The 24537-nt window shown below is 42.3% G+C and overlaps 1 protein-coding gene across 1 annotated transcript; it reads left to right on the plus strand.

Moving 5' to 3' along the window:
• The first annotated feature begins 1319 nt into the window (after positions 1–1319).
• On the plus strand, positions 1320–24183 carry LOC115613652 (lutropin-choriogonadotropic hormone receptor). The gene is made up of 11 exons (XM_030499437.1): positions 1320–1468; positions 7526–7597; positions 10450–10524; positions 12128–12202; positions 12768–12842; positions 12950–13027; positions 15341–15409; positions 16165–16239; positions 17414–17599; positions 20057–20272; positions 22873–24183. Exons 1-11 carry the CDS (start codon positions 1320–1322, stop codon positions 24116–24118), a joined length of 2316 nt encoding a protein of 771 aa, XP_030355297.1. The 3' UTR covers positions 24119–24183.
• Positions 24184–24537: the final 354 nt, after the last annotated feature.

Raw genomic sequence — 24537 nt, forward strand, 5'->3', positions numbered from 1 at the left:
AACAGTCTCTTACAAAATGAATGGACCTTTGGGAAGATAAGTAGTCCTGAAAACAAGATTAGTTCTTCCACGCGAAGGGTATAATTCATCACAAAGTAACGAGACATGCACCCTGAAATGCCTCTCTTTGATGACTCTGCAGGCAAATTTTAATCCTTCATTAGTGATACAGCAGCTGTGCATGGAGCCATAAGAGAGCGTTTGACAGGGACATTTGTATCCCAACCATTCCCATACACTAACAAGGCTGCCATATCTGCACAATGAGCATTTACTGCATTAAGGAAAATACAACGTATTTTCCCCCAGACACAACCTCTCAATAACACCAGACAAATGGGAGTTTCCATGGCCCGCACCTCCACCAGCTCAGCTTTCACACAGCACAGTCTGATTCTAAGCTAAGCGTGGGCTTTGCACCAACACCACTGGCCATAGAACCCCTCTGGGAACAGAGAGCATCACTTGGAATCATAGAATGAATCACAGAATGATTTGGGTTGGAAGGGACCTTAAAGCTCATCCAGTTCCAACCCCCTGCCATGGGCAGGGACACCTTCCACTAGAGCAGGTTGCTCCAAGCCCCTGTGTCCAACCTGGCCTTGAACACTGCCAGGGGTGGGGCAGCCACAGCTTCTCTGGGCACCCTGTGCCAGCGCCTCAGCACTCTCACAGGGAAGAGTTTCTTCCCAACATCTAGTCTAAATCTCCGCTGTGTCAGTTTAAAGCCATTCCCCCTTGTCCTGTCGCTACAGACCTTTGCCAAAAGCCCCTCTCCAGATTTCTTGTCAGCCCTAGAAGCTGCTCTAAGGTCTCCCCAGAGCCTTCTCTTCTCCACGCTGAAGAAGCCCAGCTCTCTCAGCCTGTCTGCAGAGCAGAGCTGCTCCAGCCCTTGGAGCATCTTTGTGGCCTCCTCTGAACTTGCCCCAATAGCTCCATGTCCCTCTTGTGCTGGGGCCCCAGAGCTGGACACAGGACTGCAGGTGGGGGCTCTCACCAGAGCACAATAGAGGAGGAGAATCCCCTCACTCAACCTGTCTTCCCACGTGTGTTCCCAATCCTTCTACCAGGGCACTCCAGCGACCAAGGTGGTTAGGGGACTTGTGAAAACCAAAGCAGAACACTTCTGCTTGCCACCTGTAAGCTTTGCATCCAACTTCATCACCTGCAAGCTGAGGCAGGACGTTCCTCGGGAAGCCCGGGGGGGGCCGAGATGCGGCGGAGGGCGGCGAGCCCGCCCCGGGGCGGGGGCAGGAGGAGCCGGGGGCTCCGGCCGCGTCCCGCGGGCGGGCAGAGCCGAGGGTGGATACGCCCCGGCCATGGTGCCCGCGCTGCTGCCGCTCCTGCTGCTGCCGCCGCTGCTGCCCGCTGGGGCTGGCGGCCGCTGCCCACCGCGCTGCGCCTGCACCCAGCGCGCCCTGCGCTGCCCACCGCCGCGGCAGGGGGCGCCCCCCGCGCCCGCCCGCGCGTAAGTACCGCGGGGAAGCGGGGACAGGGACGGACGGACAGCGGGCGCGTTTTGAGCATCACTGACCCCGCAGAGGCGAGGAGAGGTGGCCGGGCGCTTGGGGCTGGGCGGTTGCTTGGGCTCGAAATGCTGCCGCGGGGTTTTGTCCCCGGCAAGAAGATGCGCGTCTTTAGGGACGTTTTCTCGATGGGCAAAATGTGGTGCGCTCAGAACCGCGTGGCACCAGCCCCGCTGACAGAGGGAAGGTGTCCGAACTTTCAGTCTTCCCCCGCGGAGGCAGGACGCACAAGCTGCCTTTTCTATTCCAAAACCAGCACCTTGTAGTGGCACAGTCAACTTTAAATAAACCCGATTGAAAGGTTGATACCCGGTCTTAAAGCTTTTGCCAGTCCTGGGGTTTGTTTGCTTTTTCTTTCACAAATCCCTCGGACTTTTTGCAAGTTCTTCTCCAAAAGCTTGTGCCATTTAATGCCCCTGATATTGAAACATCAGAATCATCGTAGCAGTGCTTGTTGCCTCTTTTCAAGTTCCAACTCATTGACAAGTGAGTGGCTAATCTTTTTTCGCTCTCTTACTGCTTACTTACGGCAGTAAAAAAGCTTCTCTAAGTTTTGACAGGCTGTCTGGATCTCTATAGGGTAGTCCATCATATCTTTCTGCCTAATGCACCTCTGGGAATTAGGGTTAAATTATAACAACAGGGAATCACAGGTGTTCCCTTATCCCACTCTCACACCACACTCCAAGCTCAGGATCTAGTAGATCAGACCAAATACTTGATATAGGTAGGTATTCAAGTGTTGGTGGGTTGTTCATGGGCTCAATTACAGCACTGATCTAAACAATCATGGCATCAAAATACAAAATTAAACGACCCACAGATAGCATAGTTATTGTTTCTAGGATCCCTCAGTTACCTGTGCATGACTTGAGCATGACAGGAGCATGACTTGCCCTTTTGGCAACAAAGCCTGTGTTTTCCACTTTTCATCTAACTTGTTTGTAAATCTAACATGCTTTTGAAATTTCCCAGGGATGATACTAACCCTGATCTCCTCTTCCCTTTCTCCTTGGCTTGAGAATTGATAGGAGAAAGAAACACTAATTTGTATTAATCTAGAGCCATGTGAATCATTCCTCCAAAGACAGTTCTTAGAAAACTCTCTGTCATGAATTGGTTTCTTCCCCATTTCATATAATCCCAGACTGGTTTGGGTTGGAAGGGACCTCAAAGCTCATCTAGTTCCAACCCCCTGCCACTGGCAGGAACACCTTCCACCAGATCAGATTGCTCCAAGCCCCATCCAACCTGGCCTTGAACACTGCCAGGGATCAGGCATTCCACATTTTCCTGCGTTACCTTAGTCACAGAGAAACCAGAGCCCATGGATGCTGGAGAGACTCTCCACAGATACTGCAACAAGCACGTTTCTTCCCCGGTGTTTGTACCACGGGCAGAGCAAGCAGTGCATCAGCCACATCGAGGATCCCTGCAGCAGCAGAAACAAATGGGGGGTTAGTTTTTGCAGTGATTTAGCATGTTTATTAGGAGGATGCACATCTCAGCCCAGAGAGGCTATCAAAAGCTCTAAATCGATAAGATTTTTTTCTATCCTTTTTTGGTTTACTCTTTTATTTTTCCTTTTCTATCACCACAAGAACAAATGACATCCCATCCTCAGTGATCAGGTTAAGATAGATAATGGGCTTATGGCTGCTGCCAGTCACACTTCACTCAGATCAATGGAGTTAGATTATGGGTAAAAATAAGAGACGAATTTTTCCCTTCAAGCTTTAATATAACATTTAATCTTTATGATTGTGCCCAAGTCTAGCCATTAGGCTGGCTGTAGAAACCAACTTTACAATCGGAAAAGAGTTCAACCAAGATTCTGCTCAATATTCCTACAGAGAAAATATTTACACTTAGATGTCCAAAAAATCCATGTCTTTCAGTCTGACTTTGCAGACATGTCCAGCTCCTTCAACTTCCCTCTCTCTTACTCATATGGCTTTTCCAGCTTTACTAGTACTGATACCCTCTCCTTCCATACTTTACCAGTCTTTTTAGCTCTTTTCTCCTGCTGCCCAGCCCTGTGTATGACAGACAAAGCAAGAGGAAGTTACTTTTGTTCCTGCATAGCCACATCTATACCTGTGGGCACCAGGGGAACTGCAGTATAGTGCTTGCTAAAGTCCTTACTACTATGGTCGGTCAAGAAAATAAACACCAATATGTAACTCCAGCTATACCTGAGTAATTCAAGCCCTGATGTTGTAATGAGCTGTGCTTCCAAATGTACTTCTGATAATTTGTTATATCCCAAGTATATCCCCTGTAGGGAAATTTCAGCCATTTTTCTTCACCCAAGTTATTCTTGCCATGTCACATTATTGCTGGAAGAGTTTTCAAAACCATTAGAGTTCCGACAGGTTGCAGAATGATGTGTTTTATACAGTCCTGAATGGACCATATTTTTTCTCAGGCTCCTGTTTTTAATTTGGACATTACACAAACCCTGTAGAAACTCCATTATCCAGACACCTTTTATGCCATTTTGGCTATAGCAGCTATGTGTCTTCCAGACTCAGCAGAAAAATAATCTTTCATACACCATTATATTTTGAAACAAAACGTGATTTTCCTTCTTTCGAAGTCTCATATGTACTTTTGGGTTTTTTTTTAGCAAAGTCTAAATGGATAGGCGCCCAACTCCAGCTGTACAGTAATGGGCACTGGATACCTAACACCCTTCTGCCCCTTACAAAACCTCATTTCACAGTGAGGTCCACTTTGCTATGCCTGAGTGTGTGCCCCTCTATGCAAGGCTTCTGCAGTAGGGTAAGTGGCACATCATCAGGCACCAAATTACTAGGTACCAAATCCAAAGCTTTGTGGCAAGAGCCTGAAGAAGTAGCCAGTTCTACCGTTTCTTCACTGGGAACACATTTAGCTCTTTGGGATTGACAGAGAAATTCAGTTTCAGGGCCAAAGTGTCTTTCATAGGACACTCATCCCATCATCATCTAGGGGAAAGTACTCTTTAACTGCTTGTGTCATAGATCCAGCATCATAGGTCGCATTTCAGGTAGATAATGCCTGATATACAGGGCTTTAAAAATAAATGCGAACATTTTACATTGCCCCCAGAAGCTGATAAAAGTCCTAGGTACATGACGGGGTTTCAGTGTTAATTTCAGTCAACATTCCCAATCCTGAGTTAAGTCCAAGGGCACCACAGAATAAAAGTTTGCCATTCTCAGGAGAAGCCTATCTTATGGATTCACTTTTTGGGCATCAGAAAGAGGAGTAATCCTATAAAATAGAGACACTAAAATATAACAGCCTTCTACAGCAGAGTGACAGCATTGGTAGGTAAGGCTTTAAACTGACAGAGGGGAGATTTAGATGAGATATTAGGAAGAAATTCTTCCCTGTGAGGGTGCTGAGGCCCTGGCACAGGGTGCCCAGAGAAGCTGTGGCTGCCCCATCCCTGGCAGTGTCCACAGCCAGGTTGGACACAGGGGCTTGAGCAACCTGCTCTAGTGGAAGGTGTTGGAACCAGATGAGCTTTAAAGTCCCTTCAACCCAAACCATTCTATGACTCCTATAATTCCTGATAGCACCTGCTTAAGTTTCACTGTGAACTATCAAAGACATCAGTCATGTTCAATAGCAGAGACATCACATGAGATAAGGCCTCACTTTACACGGCGCTCTGGAAAGAATTAAGCTTGCAACAGGCAGTTCAAAACTCTATCAATCTGAATGCATATACATATACACAGGCTGGATTGTGCTTAACAAGCTAGAGAATCTTCTTCAAAATGTAAGTACAGAAAGAGACATCTAAATGAAAATGTTCCCCTTTAACACAGGCACGTTTTGAGGTAGAAACTAGGAAGGTAAAGTGGACAAATATAGGGGTGGGAATATTCACATTTTGGGTGAATTTAAGATGTCTTTATCGATGTAGGAGGTGTCTGTGTGTGCTACACCAGTATTTTGAGGATTAAGAGAGAAGGCTGATTATTAATTGCCTTTTTCCTTTGTTCTTGCTGTTTTGTGAGATGCTTAATGGGACAAAGTAATGTCAAACCAGATGAGTTCACAGTTCCAGCTATCAGGGTGAATTCACAAGAACAAAAACCCAAAAACCAATGAAATGGAAATACAGAATGGATTGAGTGCCATGATGCAGTTTAGCTACAGTACGTATTAAAACTTCTGGGTCATCCCACTTAAATTTAATCACATAGCTAAGATGCCTAAGCTCAGAGCACCATTGCCAAAGGCCTTCTGCAAGCAGGGAGTGGGTCACTCCGAGCCACACACTATGGGAATTTTACAACTGCCACATTGCTCACAGGCACATCACAGGGAGGTAGGAGGCTTCTGGGATTCAGATTTTGATGTAATTAAAAGCCAAGACCTGGTTTTAATTTTTGCATTTTCAGCTACGTTTCTATTTCTTGTGTAAATGACAATTTTTTTTGGCAGACAATTTCACAACAGGCATGTTTTATTTTCCAAGGAGCCCCAGCTGATGGTGCAGATGTGAAAAGTTCCTGCTGCCAGGGTTATAGAGCAGGAATTGCTCAGCTTCTACTTTTTACTACTTCTTGAAGCCCTTTTCCTTTTGGCTCAGAACATTGAGTGCTATTGCAGGTTATCTCTACCTGTCTGTCCTCTCAGGGACAAATACATTTTTCAAGACCCATGACTTAGTTTCATTTCTGATTTAGCCAAACCTCACACAAAACAAAACATGCCAGCATCCATATAGAGATAGGTATGACCCAGGCACGGTAACATGAAAAACATGCATATCCTTACAACATCCCTATTAGGTAGAGAAGGGTTGTTATTCCCAGTTTACTGACAGGAAATCAAGGTGCAAGGAAACTAAATGATTTGCCCCAGATCATACAGACTGTTTGGAATGTAGCTAGGAATTGACTGCCAGGTTCCTTAGCACATCTAGATTTGTAACTCCAAGACATACATATGTTTTGCAGCCTGCCATTATATTGTGTGGGCATGACATATGTGTGTATGTATATGTATATAAAATACATATATATTAAAACGTTGATAAACATTTTTAATTGTCTTCATGTAAAAGACTACAACAGCAAAGGGGAAAAAAACACGTTATATGAATAGCACGGAAACATTTCAAGTCAAAAACCTTGAGGGGTGGTTTTAAGGGTGGAAAACAAATGTCTCTAATTATAAAGCAAAATGGAGCAATTATCTGTCTGCACAGAGATAATGTCTTGAAAAATGTTAAATATTTTCCTCTGGCCATTATCAGGCAGAGTATGGCCATGGGTATAAGATAAACTGGCTGGTAAAAGTACTGTGATTCAGATGTGGAGTAGAATGGTAAAATGCAGATCTGTCTCCCACATCATTATTAACTTCTCAGTCAGAGTAACTAAAAAATTAAGAAGGAAAATGTATGCTTGCTCTTAATCAGCTAACCACACTGATGCAACTCATTTTAAAACAGAATGATAAAAAACTCCACCATATCAGGCCTGATTTAGATTTCTTCTAGACTTGTACACAGCCAGAGCATTGCCAGCAAATGCAGGATGCCATGGTGCAACATTACAGGGATGCTGCTGGGAGGAAAGCATGGTCCAGCAAATGCAAAGATACTGTTTTATAGAGAAAGCTTTACATGGTGGTCACTTTTTCTGAGGAACTGACTTTAAATAGCCTATAGCCTCCTTTACGAACGTAGCAGCTCACTTCCATTAGGCTATTAATTTACTTAATAGGTTATAATTATTATTGATTTAATGGTGATTAGTCTCAAATTTATGCTGTTGAGGAACTGCCCCAATATCCTTTGAATTCCATTTAGCTGAGATCAATGGTAAATCGATCAGGCCATGAAATAAAGTGGCATTATCATAGAATGGTTCAGGTTGGAAGGGACCTTAAAGAATTATGCTTTATTGTTTTTCTCCCTATCATAATGGTAAAATGGGTAAACAAGGAAACCCCATGCTTTACAATCCTTTCCTCCCTCTCTTCTTTTTCAGATCATTTACTCATCTCTCTGTAAAAGTAATCCCATCACACGCATTTGAAGGACTTAGAGATGCCTTCATCATGTAAGTTGATGACATTTTCCACAGGTTTTCCTTAATTTCTCATTAGAAATTCTATCATAAACCTCCATCTGAAACAACATCTTTTTACAGTAATGTGAAAATGTGTTGCTAAAGCATACCATAGGTGAAAAAACCCCACTGGGAAAGGATAAATATAGCATTTCTTTTCTTACAAGCAGTACATAAAAGATTCTTTGAAAAGGTGTGATTTTTAACAGATGTTTAACAGATCACATAATGAAACATTAATCATGTCGGAGAGAACTGGGTACAGCTTAATAGCTGCTGGTAGGAGCTTTTGATTGGCAGAGGAGATAGATTCTTACCATCAGTCATTACCACTGCAATGATAGCTATGGCATTCTGTGATTATACATTTACATAATACCCAAATAAGATAATTCTTTGGTGTTATGCACTGAGATATAAGCTTGGCAGGGGAATCAGTAGGACTGAACCTGTTTCTTGGATCTTTTGGTTTACATGTGCTGTAATTTTGCACACTGAGTCTGTGTTGCTTCCCCTCCCTTGGTATTGTACCTATTTTATATGAAGGACTCAGACCATAAAGCTCATCTGACCACTCTTGCCCTTATTTCCGTTTTTAGTCCAGCTGAAAGATGGCAGGATGGAGTTTCCATTATTTATTATTATTTTACTTTATCTGAGCTGAGTGGTGTCGAAAAGACAAAGCTGGTGACACAGCAGTGCAGTGCAGAACCTAAGCAGCAGCACAAATGATGCCACTTTCTTTTCAAGGAGCACTTTTTATACCTTCTCTTCACCTATGAAAAGCACATAGTGCATCAGGTATTAAAATATGTATTAGATGTTACATAATTTACTTTCAAGTAAACAAAAAGAGAAAAGTAGAAAACTTTTCTGTTGTGCCTTCTTGAAGGCAAAGACTTGAAGGATGAGGGTAATGCAAATGCCTGAATAGAACTCAACTGGACTTAGTTCAGCTTTTAGTGCTCATTGGTTAAACAATTTTGGCCAAATTATAAATTTGTGTGTTACTGTAGCTCTAGCAAGTAGAAAATAAGCTAAACTCCGCTGTATGTATTCCACTGCAGTAAAGTAGGATAGTAAAATCCAAGGGCGCTGTATTCTTGAATTCACTTGTCTCTGAATGATTGATGAGAACTTAACCATTTTCAGATGGGACACCAACTTAAACCTACAAAGTTTTTCCTACCTGGATGACTTGAGGCTAAACTTGCCCAAACTGTATGCATATCCTATTCTTCACAGAGAATATCTTGTTCATTGACATTTTCCCTTTGATAAAGAGAATTTAATTGATTACTTTGTGTCCTTTTAATGGCTCTCTCCAAATTCACAGCATAGAAATCGATATATTTGTCTGAAGTAAATCTATAGAACACTTCATAATTACATTGAGATTTAGTGTTACTTTGAAGAGTACATATTTTTAAAACTTTTTTAATTTAATCTCTAAATCATCTATTTGGCAACTGATCACCATCTGCAAATCAGATGATAAATTATTCTCACTGCCATCAGTCATTTCAACATATCTAAATGGTAAACCAGTGGCAGACAGGAGGGATCCCATGGAAGGAGCATGTTTCAGACCCCAGACCTGAAAGACTCTTCAAGCTCTGCCAGCAGGCACTGACCTCTCCCAGCCCCTGAGTCTCTAAGGATCAGGTGCCCCGCTAGCGACTTGCCCTACATCTGTCTTTCATTTATGAGTAACTAGTGCAATACCAAAAATAACAATCTCAGTGCATTCTGGTTATGGAAAAAATCATTAATATTTCTATACTACATACACACATGTTTAATAGATGATTTCTAGTGTGATCCCCCTTTGCAACTACAAATCAAAAAATTCATTCTGGTTTAAGAGTTTTTATATCAACACCAAAAGGAATTGTTTTCTTATAACTGAAATAAGATAATTCTCAGTACTGTGACAATACTGACTCTGATTTTGTAGATGCATTCCAGTTGTTTAGAAAATACTTTTTTCTTGACAGTATATAATCTTGGGTTTAGTTTGTGTGTGCTTCCAGTCAATTTTGTCAAGAAACACACTGTTTTGAAGACCTTACCCTTACATATGCATCAATACATACTATTAACTTTCAGGAGTCCATTTTGTGTAGCCCTATAAATCTTAATCAAGCAGGCATTTAACAAGCATTAAATAAGTGGATTTTTTTTCCCCTCTATGTTCAGCATTGGTTATTCTTAAGTACATGGGTGGAATAGGAGCATCTATACACCAAAATCTAACAGTGCCTACAAAACCAGTTATGTTGGTCAGTGTAGCAATGAAAAAGAGGCACTTCCTTTCAGTTTGCATGTATGAAAATGGCATTTTAAACCAAAAATTATGCATAACATGCACTGAATGCATATTTGTGTATTTCTACATCTGTGGATTAGACGACCATCACCCTGACTTACTAATAGTGTATGAAGCTCTGGCAACATTACCTACATCCTTGAACATGCAAGTAAATTCACTAAGTGGGATCATCAATGGGAGCAAAAGGCTCTGTTTAAAGACTTTGTTTACATCAGTTCTGACCCTTAGTTGCTACCTTAGCCACAGTTTACTGAGAAGATGGAAATTTGTATTACAGAGGTACTTACTCCGAAGCGTTGGTGTTCCCTTTTGCCAAGACAGCAACAGGCTGGTCTCTCTCTATCCCTACTGGCACAGGGTCTCAAGATGTCTGGGGTGAGGCATGGACACTGCTGCCAAACGGAATTGGTGGGGAGGTTGAATAACTCTGTATAAAAGGAGGAAATACAAAGTGGAAAGCTGATTTCTTTTCTGTTAATATATTGCTTTGTGTCTGCCTTTTTCATTATAGTGAAATCTCTCAGAGCGACTCCCTGGAGAGAATAGAAGCGAGCGCATTTGACGGCCTTCCCACTTTGTCTGAAATGTAAGCATCAGTTAAAAAAAGGCATCCATGTCATGATTTAGAATCATCAAGGAATAAGCAGTCTGCAGAAAATTATTCTTGGACCAAATCTTTCTCTATTACTTCGCTTGGCTTTGGATTAGATCTATGATGAGAAACATTTCTCTCCAAAGTACCATATGAAACAGCGAGCACTCTGTGAGGTCTAGCCTTGGAGAGCTAAATCATGCAAAGACATCCATGTGCAGAGAGTCGTACAGCTTGCAGTGAGCTCAATGGTAGGAGCAGAGATCTCTCTAATTCTGCTGGCACTGTCAAGCTTTCTAAGCAGGGAAATAATTCGAGATGACAACTGATGAGAAAAATCTTCCTTTATGAAGATGCAGTTCTCAAAGCCCTACAGTATTTAAGTACAGCTGCTTGGTATGCATAGCTCTTCTTTCGAGCGCTAAAATGTTACTCAAACAGAACATGCACTGATTTTAAACTTGACTCACAGAGCACAGGCATCTGAGAGACTGAGTTAAAGGCAATGACTAGGAGAATGTTCTGAAATATTTAGTGAAATTGGAAACTGTAAATCTGATTCAATAGCTCATTACTGCCTTTTCCACATAGCATGATCAGTGAGTGGCTTAAAAACGGTGTAACTGAGTGAGGAAAAAATCCATCTCTTTTTTTTTTCCTTACATGTGAACTTCATTGAAGTCAGTTACATAAGCAATAGATACAGATTTATCCAGCTCTGACTGGGTCCAACTTCCAACTAGAATCAATGGTGGGTTTAGGGAAGGAATAAAAGATTTGACCCCATGCATTCACCTACATTTTATGGATAGTTTGTCATTTGCCTTTCCTCCAAAACCAAGAAGCTAAGCACAACCATTAAAGACCTACAGGAGGCTAGAAAGTAAACCTTTTTGGACCCTGAATGCTCCGCTTGCCTCACGTTGCAAGGGCCTCATGTCCCAGGCTGCACTCTAGTCCACTTCTAATGGATGATCAGGGTAGGTGGGTTCAACGGCATTCCCTAATTTGATCTCCTGTTGCAATTCCACATGCTAAAACCTTTGAATTTTGTAAATTATGCACAGGGAGGGAGCTGGACTACAGCTATTGGGCTTTTATGCAAACATATAGTTTTACCAGATAGTACAGCTGCAAAAAGTGCTCCTTGGTCAAGAGGTGCTGCCCATTTTTTGAGTGACCACTAGCAGATACTACTTCTCACACACTTACCTCCATCTCCTGGTTTCTGCAGATCTAAGCAGGCATCTGGTGCTACTAGCCACTGCTCTAAGGGAGTCCATGGTGCTCTAAGAGGTTAAACCCTCTGAGGAACTGCCTTTCCTGGCTAGGCAGGGCATCAGTAATATAATGGAAACAAGGGATGATGCAGCTGTTATCTTTTGCCAGCTACCTAACAACTGCAGGCCATTTTTATTACCAATAGTGCTTCAAAATGCACTCATGGTGTATTTGTAGAAGGTTGGTTCACAGTAAGAGAACCTTCTGCCATATTCTGCTGTTGGCTGTTTTCTGACAAAGGCCACTGCAAGCAAAATTCAGGACCCTCCCAAACGTATAACAATTATAATACTGAAATATTTTCCCTTCATTACAGATTAATCCTGAACATGAAAAATCTGTTGCACATCGAGGACGGAGCGTTCAGAAACCTTCCAAGGCTAAAATACTTGTAAGAAAGGAAGAAAGAGTTCTGTTTCTTTTCTGTTTTTCCTCCCTCTATAGGAGTAGACAGATAAAGAAAGGAGTATAAGGAAAAAAAAGGTTTTCATGCATTACAATACACCAGAAGTACATATATAATTTACAATAGCTTTAATGTGCAGTTAACCAATAGTAAGGTCTGTCAATAGGCAGCAAAATAAAGTAACCCAGAGCAGTAATGGACAAAATAGTAGTAAAGCCTGAAAATTACTTCTGCTAAGTACTTATTTCTAAAATAAAGCTTTCAGATTGACAAGGTACTATGTAAAAGGGGTAAATAAAATCTCTTCCTTGCACTTAATGTAGAGAGAACACACACTGCTTCTCCAGGACATTGCCCAAGGATGCTACAAACTTAATTTTTACAGGCCTTATAAACACAATTGGAGCTTACTTAAAAATTATTATATTTGTCACTCACCTTTTAATGCATTGTTTAATGCATGTTAAACTCGTAACTACTGAGTTGGCTTTTTGCTGCGTCTACTGTGGTAATCTTTCCTCCCGTAAATAGGAATGATGCTTTTCTCTAGGAGCATCTGTAACACTGGAATAAGACAATTTCCAGACCTGACACAGATCTTCTCATTAGAAGCTCATTTTATTTTGTAAGTAGAGACCCAACCTAACCCAGCTGTAAGTCTTTGCCATCTTTATCCTCCTGGATCACTGACAAAAATACCTTTGATTTTTTCCTTCATTTTTCCTCCCAAAGGGAGCTCTGTGATAACTTGCATATGACAGCTATCCCGCAGAATGCCTTCCAGGGGATGAACAATGAATCACTGACACTGTGAGTAAAATAATCCTAGCTCCAGTTCCTTCTGTGACGATAACACTTCTGCTTAAGGAAAACTTTATAAAGCTTGAGGTTGGCTTTATGAAAATCTGGAAATTAAGCCCCATGCAATATATGTTTGTATTGTGAGTTAAATTTTAAATTCTTAGGAAACAGAGGGGTGTTCTTCAAGCTGAAGAGGTGGGTTTTATCCAGAAGCTAACTTCACTTAGGAAAGGAATTAGGAGGAATCCAAATCCTCATCTTCCATGCAATGTTGTTTTTAAATCTACCATCAACAGGACATAAACTCCACAAGCTGTGCTGGAGGCCAAAGTCTCTCTTCTCCCCTCAGGCATATGGCTTCTTGAAATAGTGCTTTCAGGGACCAACCAGGCTGAAAATACTGACCTAACACTGCTGAGCTTCAGCTGCACAGGGTCCCTCTAAAGAGGAGTAAAGGAGAGAAGGAATTGGTATGAAGAACCAATGTTTGATGTTACCCTGATTTCTTTTGACATTGACTCCCGTAAGTCTCCACAACCCAAGACTTTCCTTTTAACAAACTGTGGATTCATTGCTACAGCCACCTGTGAGATGGTTTGATGTTAGGTGAGATGCCCCACTTGAGGAATTCAAAAAGCAGCAGAAAGCCAAGGTGTCATCAGCCAGCACAGCAAGAGCCACCTTCGGATTTCACAGCACCCTTGTCCTCACAAAAGCTTCCACAAAGAAGTGCTGAAATAGGAAAAAAAGAAAGAAATCACAGACTGAGCCTCTCTGCAGGATGTGCCCAAAAAATCAGTTCTCCCAAGGAAGGACCAGCTGTGCAGTAGAGGGCAGCAAGAACTGCAGTTGACCAAATTAGGCCCTTCATCAGGCTGATGTGCTGGCATGACAGCACTTTTGACACTGATTTTATGTATTGACCAATACCTTCTGAAACCATTAGAGGGACTGAGCATAAATGTGACTGAAGACTACTACTACGCAATCTTAAAGAGGAGCAATTGCTTAGATTAGGGCATCATTTCCTCTTATGAACCTCTTTTCCTACCAACAAGTGCTACAAAAGAACTTCAGCAAAATTATGATTCTGTTAATAGTGTAAGAAAATGAACATAAAAGAGATGGAGAAAGGTGCTTAAAATTTTTACTGTAACCCTAAAGTGTATTAAGTGGGAGGGAGTCTAAGTCAGGAAACAGCCAATGATCATTTTTCTCCCATCCTTTTATGATAGGGGGCTCACCAGAAGAAGAAAGGGATTATCTTATCAACACCTTCCTAATTGTAGAGCTACAACTTAACTCCACCCGATGTGGTTAACTGTAATTAGCTGAAGTAATTCCTGTTGTTACAGCATGGTCTGGTGAAACACAAGTAATCTATGAAGATGTAGAGTAATACTTAGTTCTACAAATAACTAATTTAGTCTTTCCTACAGTTAGTGTTTCATGTGTGTTCAGCTTGTTCTCCAGGCTGAACAAGCCCAGTTCTCTCAGCCTGTCTCCATAGCAGAGGTGCTCCAGCCCTCAGAGCATCTTCATGGCCTCCTCTGGACTCACTTGAGCAAGTCCATACCACAAATGGATTTTTCTCAGGGAAATCAGACCCATAGGCTAAATATCGTAATGAAGGAAGAGAGCTGGACTTCAGGTGCAGCAGAGCCCAGCCTTTAGGTATCCGGCCCCAAGGTGGGGAAATCAAGAACCCAGGGTAGCACCAAATGTTTATGTGCAGCGCAGGGGACAGCAGGTTTTCCACAGCAAAATGCAAGCCTGGTAGCAGTACTCTGGAAGAGCTGACAGCTCACTGGCTGCTGGATGATGCACACCTCACTCCTACCTCTCTGCAAACCTGTCTCTTGGGCTGCTGGAAGATTTCTCTACAGAAGATCTGCAATGCAGCATCCTCCTCCAGGCTTTAGAGGTGCTTTCCATCTGACACTTCTCTAGCCCTTGCAGTCTTCCATTTACACTTGCTGACACCACAAAATCACAGGTCTTCTCCTGTGTGCCAGGAGCTTTCCTGGACTAATGTCTTGTTTCAGGATCTCAGCCCAAGGCAGGCACAGGTGAGCCCCTCAGAGAGGGGAGGATCTGTTCATGAGCAGTTCTCTTCTACAGCTAAACATAAAGGTACTTGGCGAATTTAAGCTCTGACTTCATCTTAATTTTAGAGTTAAGTCATGCAATAGTTACCCTTGTTCTTGATAAGCAGACCCTCTAATCATTAAAATGAATGCAGCATTAAGATTTGAAACCTGTAATACATAACAATCTCATCTTTTCCAAATCTTTTTCCCTTATGTTTCTGTTAATCCCCAGTAAATTGTATAAAAATGGATTTGAAGATATCCACAGCCATGCCTTCAATGGGACAAAGCTGAATCAATTGTGAGTATGCTTCCCCTCCTCAGTATTTCTTTTTAAAGTATTTCTTTTTAAATAATAGTTCTAACATAGTCAAAGGCTCTTCCTTCAGCTTAACTGGCTGCATTTCCTGATGCCTATTAGAAAACTGATGTTTCAGTGTGATTGCAACTCAGTTGTTAATCCTGCAGCACTTAGTGCTTTTCCTGAAACACTATCCCTTAGAGAACGCTGCGGGTTTTGTGAGAAAAGCTCATCATTTTTAATAAAATTTCATACATTTCTAAACTTAGCAGCAATAGCAGAAAGCTTGAAGCTGCAGCCCAAACTGAGGAACTTACATTTCATATCTGGAAACAACCATTTCTAAATCACTCTCATATGCTCTGGGACTAGCCTCTTGGTTTGGGCAAAACTTCTGCTGCATTTTTGAACACTGCTACTGCCACAAAGGAACTAGACTGGTTATTCTTGGTTTAAGTCAGAAGAAATTAATCAAAATTAAGTGTAGATGATAATGGTCTGATGGCATTAACAGAGGGAAAGGTCACATGAGAAATACAAGCACTCCCAGGCTAGATATTGCAACAAGCACCGCTGTGGTGGGAGAAAGGATTGAGATAGAGAGGAAGAATCATAGAATGGTTTGGGTTGGAAGGGACCTTGGAGATCATCCAGTTCCAACCCCTGCCACAGGCAGGGACACCATCTACTAGACCAGGTTGCTCAAAGCCCCATCAAAATACAGATGTAAAGAGAGTTCATGTTTGATTCCACAGAATCCTGAAGGACAATAAGAACCTCAGGCGGATACACAACAACGCCCTGAGAGGGGCCACAGGGCCAGATGTCCTGTAAGTATCCACTGCTCCGTTGTTTGTGTTTACAGGTGTCCCAAGGGAATGGCACTATACCACGCAGGCTTTGTCATCTCAGCAAAGGCAGGCTTTGAGTCTGGAAGGAGACTTGATCTCTTACTCTCTACTTGTAAAATGGAAACATGTCAACGAGATGCCATGAAACTACAGGGTGGAACGCTGTTTGCACCACGACAAGTGCAGACCAGCCAGTTCTAGCGTTGGCATTGATCTCCACCTCTTAGATATTTCAGCCCTTGCTTTATTTGTGTCAGATCCTCCTGAACTTATTCCTATGCCTTATATTCTGACACTGCAAACTAACTTGGTTTTTGGTAGGACAAGTATGTTTTTACAATGTATTGTTTCAGAATTTGGTTATAAAAGTGAACCAGCTGACTGCATGTTATAAGCCTGTGCTGAATAAAACACATTATTATCCTCCTCATGATTTATCAATCACATACTTACTGGAGGGGTGCTGTAATACCATGTATCACATGGCTGTAATACCATGTGATACAATACAATGGGTGGTTCTGTAAGTAGCTCTCTGTGCCGCATGTGCCGTTTTGTTCCTTTTATTGGTGCTTTACAGTACATGGCATTACTAATATCACTTTCACAGTTGTAGCTTTTTTTACCCCTGCCACTGAAAATCCTTAGTCATGTCAACGGCCCTTCCTCACACAAACAGCCCTCTGAAGTTACCCTAAGCCAAACTGCTTAAGTTGGTCTTGGCAAGAATGATGGATTCTTTTATGTGTTTTAATTAATAACCATTTAATTAAAACATCTAGAACAGCCCTTTGAAGCCAAGCAGAGAGCCAAGAGGGTGTCTTACCTGTTAGCTGGCTGGAGAGTCACATTCACCTCTTTCTCTTCCTTTCTCTGGCCTGAAAAGCCATGCCTCACTCTGTGCATGGTAGCTTTCAGAGAGGTCAGGGCACAGCCCTTGGAGCAGTGGGTCTTGGTTTCCCCAGGACAAAATGAGCACCTTGCCTCACCGGAGCTCCTGTAGTTTCACAGGCCACGTTTCTGAGCTGGGTAGCAGGTGCTGAAGTAGCTTTGCAGGCTTAGACCTTCGTGAAAAACCAACTTGCTGTTACCTACTGTCATACTTTGGTAGTTTTTTTACACATATGAAAAGAGAATGCTGTCTATTTCACAGGGATATTTCTTCAACGGCGCTGGAGTCCCTGCCCAGCTATGGGCTTGAGGCCATTCAAGTCCTAAATGCAACATCATCTTACTCATTAAAGAGACTGCCACCACTGGATAAATTCAGCAGCCTTGTGGAAGCTGTTCTAACGTATCCCAGCCACTGCTGTGCTTTTCGAAATCTAAAGACAGAAAAGTAAGTTCAAGTAGCTCATTATTGTATTGCAGTACCTCAGAAGCTCAAAAATGGCAATTTTTCTTTATTCAGCTCACAAGGTTTGAGTATCCTTATTCCAATTACATGGAAGCTGTGGTACATAGCAAGGCCTCATACGAAACAACAGATCTCTGCTAAAGCCAGGAAAATGATCTCCATTTATTTTAGAACAGAAATGGATCCCATCCTGTGCCCAGGATCTGCCAGCAGGAATATTATTTTAAGTTTAATTAAAGCTTCTATCTCAATTAAAAAGCCCACTGGCACACAGAAGATAGATCTCTATCAACAGCATGGTGCCCTAAAAAGACTCCCCTGTAGCCTTCAGCTATGTAGCTTATTTAATGCAGGTGATATGATGACCTAGTAGAAAAGGCAGCTTTCAGCTACCCCTTGAAATTAGGACCTGACATATGCCTACAGAAAAGAGGTTACTCGGTGTAGTTCCAGTCATTTCAGATAATAGACAGTATTGTTCTTCCCACAGTTGGAAACTGTGGCGCAGAGAGCTTTGCATCTGCCAATTCAGGCAGACAGTAAGACAACTGGAGCTAATTTTTCAGCATTTGTCTTTCAAAGAAGTCAACCTTCAGTTGGCTTTAGGGAGCCAAAGCAGCTCCAAATTAGTTCAAGCTATGAGGATGTCTCACTTCTCATCTATCTCAAATGAAGGCTACAGAAAAGACATACTGAGCAGTCACTTGTGAGAAGCCCGATCTGCGTGCCTTGCATGCCGTTGCATCAGGACTGTGTTGCAAAGACAGGAGTAGAATCCACTTCTTTGGGGTAAAATTAGGGGTGATGGTATGCTTTCTCTGCCTACCTTATTTTACTAAGTAGTTCCTGCTTCTGCAAGAATAGAGCAAAGATTCCACAATCAAGGTTTTTCCATTGTTTCCAAACTCTGATTCAGTCCCAGATCAAGTCTCTGAGTATATTAAATGCAGAAGCAACTCTGGGGAGGGGAGAAAAAAAAAGTTATTCAGATGAAGATAACCAAGTTTCTGATATTAATTTTCAAGTGCTTGATTTTGCAATGTGATCACGCTCTATAAAAACAGGGGTGCTTTAGTAAGCCACTTATATTTAACAACTATTTTCTTAGTAAACTGGAGGGAAAAAAAACCTACCCTGCAAATCAGGAAACTGGACTGCCCTCTTACTGGGTCATCAGCAGGGTTCAGAGCAGTGCTAATGGATGAGCTGTCCACATAGCCCTAGCTGCTGGAAAAACCTGTACAAGCAATGGGCTCCTATGTTCTATATGGCCAGCTACTGCGAAAGAATGAGAGGCAGATCTCTGGCTGCTTTCCTTGTTACCTACTGATGACAGCAGAAGACCACAGAGACTGAGGCCTCCCAAGACCTTCAGATTACGCAGGGAAGAGACTTTGTGTGGTTATGTATTCTCATGTTCACATGCCTGCAGCCTGTTTCTGTTTCCTTCTATCCCCTTCTCTACCCTGTACTCTACATACAGTCAACACACCCAGTTTTTACTACCCCTGCCCCATGTGCTACTCCTTAGCACCTACAGACTGCACTCTCTGCTCAGTAAGAGATGGTAACATGGTCTTACATACATCTGACTGGGCAAGCAGGTTCACTTAAGTCAGCATCACAGACATTAGGGAAATAAAATCCTCATACCAAATATTCTTGAGATTTCTGGGGTACAACTGTGATGCGCTCATTTCCTGAGACATGTCAGAAAGGTAGAAGGTAGCATTCAGTCCCTTGGACTTTCTTCCACTGGCCTGAATGTGGGGGGAAAAAAAGAAATAGGCAGGTTATACCACAACTTGAAAAAAAATAAATAAAAGAAAAAACTGCTTTTGTTGCCATCTTATTATTCACAAGCATCACACAGGGGCTTAGTTTGGTACCTTATTTCTTTCATTTTACATAAACTTTCTGTTTATCAGACAGCTTCCAGCTGTCCGATTTTCTTAAGAGCACACAAAACAGCTTAGTGGTTTTGCTGGCTCTTTCTACTATTGCAGCAACAAGGTCAGACAAAGCCATTTCCATTCACACTGGTAGAGTACCCAGCCCATGCTTTCAACACCTCAAAACCAGAGATTTTACCAAATAGGTTATCTTTCAACTTGTACTTTTCAAGTTGCTTTACTTCCGCCATGTAAAGCCTACCTCCAGATCTCAAACAGTTATTAAAACAGAGTATCAGGCCAGCTTCCCAGAATTTGTTAACATGCACTTCTCTAAAAGCTGGCATAACTGCCATCATTCATGGTGGAGATCTGGCCCACTTCAATACAGTATTTAATAAGGCAAAACATAGCTTTTCATTTCAAGTTATTTCGCTATAAAAAAATGGATCATAAACAATAACCAAGCTGAAAGACCATCCTTAAGCTCCCCATGAGATACTGCTTACTGTCACAGTATTTGAAGCCTTCTTCTCCCCGCTTTCAGAGGTCTAAATGAACATTCACGCTGCTGTGAAGCCAACTCTAGCTTACCTTATGCATCTGTGAAGAGCACTTGCAGAGACGAGAATTTGGCCAAAATCCAGACTGCAGCTCAACACTCTTTTCATCCTTCTTTCAGACAAAATTCTTTGTTTTCCATTTTTGACGAGTTCTCCAAAGAGTGTGAAAGCACCATGAGGAAACCAACTAATGAAATGTTGTAAGTACCTCTCTGCATGCAGATGCTGGAAGTAGCAAATACGGACTTCCCCCTCCTGCTGTTTGTGTGTTTTTCTTAGAACAGCAGGTCTTTTGCTGCCAATTCAGTCACCTTTACAAGTTGCACAGTGGTAATTTTACTATCATTATACCAAGATTTGTGATTTTGATGTTCAAAAGGAAAGGGGAAAAAAAAAAAAAGTAATTTCATGAGCTTTACTCACTCCAGCTTCTCTTCTGAATTCTTGAAAGACTTTCAAAACAGTGATTAAATATCTAAGGAAGTTAACAGCCTACATGGAGACTTCTCATGCCCTGAGATAATTGCAGTTGTTTGCATGATTCAAAGACGAGCTGCTACTGTTAATATTCTCTTTGCCTATAAAATGATAATTACAATTCTGTATGTCAGTAGTTTCCCTTGTCAGAAAGAGAGTCCCTCAGTTGGAAGCATGATAACCCCATGCAGTTGTTTTACTGCTTCTAAACGTGTCTTTCCATATCAACACAGTTCAGTGTTCCATATCAACACAGTGTTCAGTGGGACAGTGAGAAAGGCTAACATCAAAACTGTTGCGTTGGCCATGCTGGTTGACACAGGCTCTAGAACAGTATTCAATGGAGAAATTTAAGGATTTGCTACTATTTATCCCTCTGCAGCTAAATGGGAGACCTTGGGATTTCTCAGCAGCCCTGACATGCGGTCGGAGCATTGTAAAGTCTAGAAAAGAAAAGGTTACAGCCACAAAATTCCAACAGCTAAATACAGCTGAAGTGTGATCGATTCACTGGGGTACTGACTTCCTTGGACATTATCTTGTTTGCTGGTCTCCTGCAAACAAGACCTCCTACGCTTGCCATTTGGTTTTATTCGACCTGTTGTAAAGCAACAGCTGCCTTGATTCTCTTGCCACTGCTTCTGATTTGCTGCCTGCCTGCATTTCCCCTGCATGCTTCTCTCAGTCAGTCCTGTCCACTCCACTCCTAACCACAAAATTGAAGCACTTCAGGACTACAAAAAGGCAAAGTCCAGGCAGTCGACAGGACCAAGTATGTCTACCAGGGGTGGCTTTGGGGAGAGACAAGGTGAGGCAAGGAGGTAAACACAGAGCATCAGACCACATTATAAAGGTGAGTGAAGTGACACCCCAGGGAGGAATATGATCACACAAATCAGCATTGCCTATGCGAAAGAAGTCCCCATTTCAGATTAGCATCTGTTGCACTCCCACTGTGCATTAAATAGTCTGCCCAGTCTATGGGCTCTTGAAGATTCTGCTTTTCTAAGTCCCAACCCCAGCAATCCCCTGAGCAGGTATTATACTAAGCAAGTGGAAGTAAGGTCATGATTCATGAGCAGAACTGGCTGCAAGTTGCAAAGTTTGGGAAACCACAGCAGATATCAGCTATTACTAGAAAAAAACAGAACAAACCAATCAACCAAACAAAAAAGCCAGCTTGCACATGGCAGCATGTTTGCATGGCCTCTCAGAAATCAAAATCATTTTATATTCATAAATAGAAACAAATATATTCCATGCTCTTCCAGTTTAAGCCAGGCAAGTAAAAGCAAGACATTGGGCAATTTTTCATGTAAGGAGAGAAGAGGTAGGGTAACAAGACTGGGAAGTTATTTGCCCAACAGGAATAGCTGAAAAGCAACTCAGCTTCATTTGCCAGTTAAGACCCTGCTCCAGAAAAATAAAGTACATGCTTCAGTAGCTGTGGAAGTTTAGGCATGTATTTAAGTTATCCCAAAACTACCAGTTTTCTGAAGAGTTGTTCTCAGTAGAGATATTTTCCACATTTCACACTGCAGATTGTTTGCCCGCCAAACACTCCGTCAGGATAATTGGATAGTTGTGAAATTGGTACCTGTGCTGGCAGGGAATCAGAAGAGATAGTGTTTGCTTTTAAAATGTTTCTTCTTTGATAGACTTATCCCCACACTATTGGTGACCCGGAGATTAGAGAGGTCTATTTTAAACACCTAAAACGTTTCTAATTAGGCATTGGGTCCAGTCTAAACTTACTACACTCCTAGCCATCAACAGTATCTGGTTAACTGTGCATTTCTGCTTCTCAGTTTATAACACTGTGAACATCAAATTCCTCAGCACTTCTCAAGTCATACGTAGTCTCAGGACTTTGTTCAGTAAGTGCATTTCCCATGGCGGGTAATGATGTGCTGTTAAAATCCTTAGGTTACTTTGGTTTGGCTTCTATAACTGTCTGATAAACCTATATACATGAAATCTATAATCCATCAATGCAACTGTTACTGTAGTTTGAACTGCAGTCTACTTGCAGCATGAGAACGATGGCTCACTTACAAAGCAATCAAGGTAAAGTACTTACAAATAAACAAGTTGTATAAGAAAGCATTCCTGCGGATGTGACTGTGACCTTTGCTGCTCTCCAAGGCTGCTACCCATTTAAAGGCCTCCTTACAAGGCTTCATTATACATAAACACCCTGTAGAAACACAGGTAGTAAGCAACTGATTTAAAACAACTGTTATCTGTTGTATCTTACAAAAGAGTGCAAGCAGCATGTAACAAACAGCTCACTTCCATTTGTGGGGGTTTGTTTTTTTAATAGTTACAGAGATGGCTCTTACAACACATCACTGTGGTCAGCAGAAAAGAGCATGTACCCATTCACAACAGACGAAGAAACTTCTTACAGTTACTCAGCCATTTTCAATGACGGCGAAATGACTGGCTTCGACTTTGAGTATGACTTCTGTCAGCCTAAAATACTCACGTGCACTCCAGAACCAGATGCATTTAATCCCTGTGAAGACATCCTCGGATACAGCTTTCTCCGAGTCCTGATCTGGTTCATAAACATCCTTGCCATTGCTGGCAATTTCACTGTACTCCTCGTTCTCATCACCAGCCATTACAAGCTCACCGTTCCTCGCTTCCTCATGTGCAACCTCTCCTTTGCTGATTTTTGCATGGGGCTTTATCTGCTGCTCATTGCCTCTGTTGATGCCCAGACCAGCGGTCAGTACTACAACCACGCCATAGATTGGCAAACGGGCAGTGGCTGTAGCACCGCCGGCTTTTTCACCGTGTTCGCGAGCGAGCTCTCGGTGTACACACTGACAGTGATCACTATAGAGAGGTGGCACACCATCACCTACGCCATGCAGCTGGACCGAAAGCTACGGCTGAAGCACGCTGTGCCCATCATGCTTGGCGGCTGGGTATTCTCCATTTCAATAGCAGTGCTGCCCCTCTTAGGGATCAGCAGTTACATGAAGGTCAGCATTTGTTTACCCATGGATATTGAAACGCGTCTTTCCCAAGCTTACATACTGCTGATCTTAGTGCTAAATGTCGTCGCCTTCATTGTCATTTGTGCTTGCTACATTAAGATTTACATAGCTGTTCAGAATCCAGAGCTGGTAACTGCCAATAAAGATACCAAGGTTGCCAAGAGAATGGCAATACTGATCTTCACAGATTTTACCTGCATGGCCCCCATCTCCTTTTTTGCCATATCCGCTGCCTTTAAGGTACCTCTCATCACAGTGACAAACTCCAAGATCTTGCTCGTTCTATTTTACCCTGTCAACTCCTGTGCAAACCCGTTTCTCTACGCAATTTTCACCAAAGCATTTCGAAGGGATTTTTTTCTACTGCTGAGCAAGCTTGGTTGCTGTAAAAGCCGAGCAGAGCTTTACAGGATGAATTATTTCTCTGCCTATACCTCCAACTGCAAGAACGGTGGCTCAGCCACAGCCCCCAGCAAAGCCTCACAAGCACTGCTGCTCTTGTCAACATTAGAGAAGCCGTATCCTGCAGCAGGGGAGAAGATGTCTTACAATGAAAATTAAACCAGAGCCAGTAGATGCAGCACTTTGCAAGGCCAGTTGTAATTACTCTAGTGACTAGAGATTATTTTGTAACATCTTGAACATTTCACAATAAATAAAAATGCTGATCGAGAATTCTTACGCAGTGCAACTGTTCTGACGTCCAAAGTGATATCTTCCCTTTCCTTCTTTTGTAAGGATAGGCATGGAAGGTGACTATCAGGCAAAACTCTTCTTTGGGGGGGGACCAGAGGAGCCCAGGAGTAGTCAAGGTGCTCTTGAAGTTAACAGGTATTGCAGTGATTGCAGTCTAGCTCTTTCTTCCAGCTCTGCTTCCCTGGAGTATTTAAAGCCTATCTGCTACTTTTCAAGCCTTCTTTTTCCATTGCTGTCAGCTGTGCCAGCATTGTTGAGTTAAAGAAAAGGGCACTAAACTAGAT

The sequence above is a fragment of the Strigops habroptila genome, chromosome 10 (assembly GCF_004027225.2).
Source record: "Strigops habroptila isolate Jane chromosome 10, bStrHab1.2.pri, whole genome shotgun sequence".
Lineage (NCBI taxonomy): Eukaryota > Metazoa > Chordata > Aves > Psittaciformes > Psittacidae > Strigops > Strigops habroptila.

Coding starts and splice junctions, on each gene's coding strand:
- LOC115613652 (XM_030499437.1), top strand. CDS start 1,320: ATGGTGCCCGCGCTGCTGCCGCTCCTGCTGCTGCCGCCGCTGCTGCCC. Junction 16,240..17,413: donor GCCACAGGGCCAGATGTCCT/GTAAGTATCCAC, acceptor TCTATTTCACAG/GGATATTTCTTCAACGGCGC. Junction 20,273..22,872: donor AAACCAACTAATGAAATGTT/GTAAGTACCTCT, acceptor TTTTTTTAATAG/TTACAGAGATGGCTCTTACA.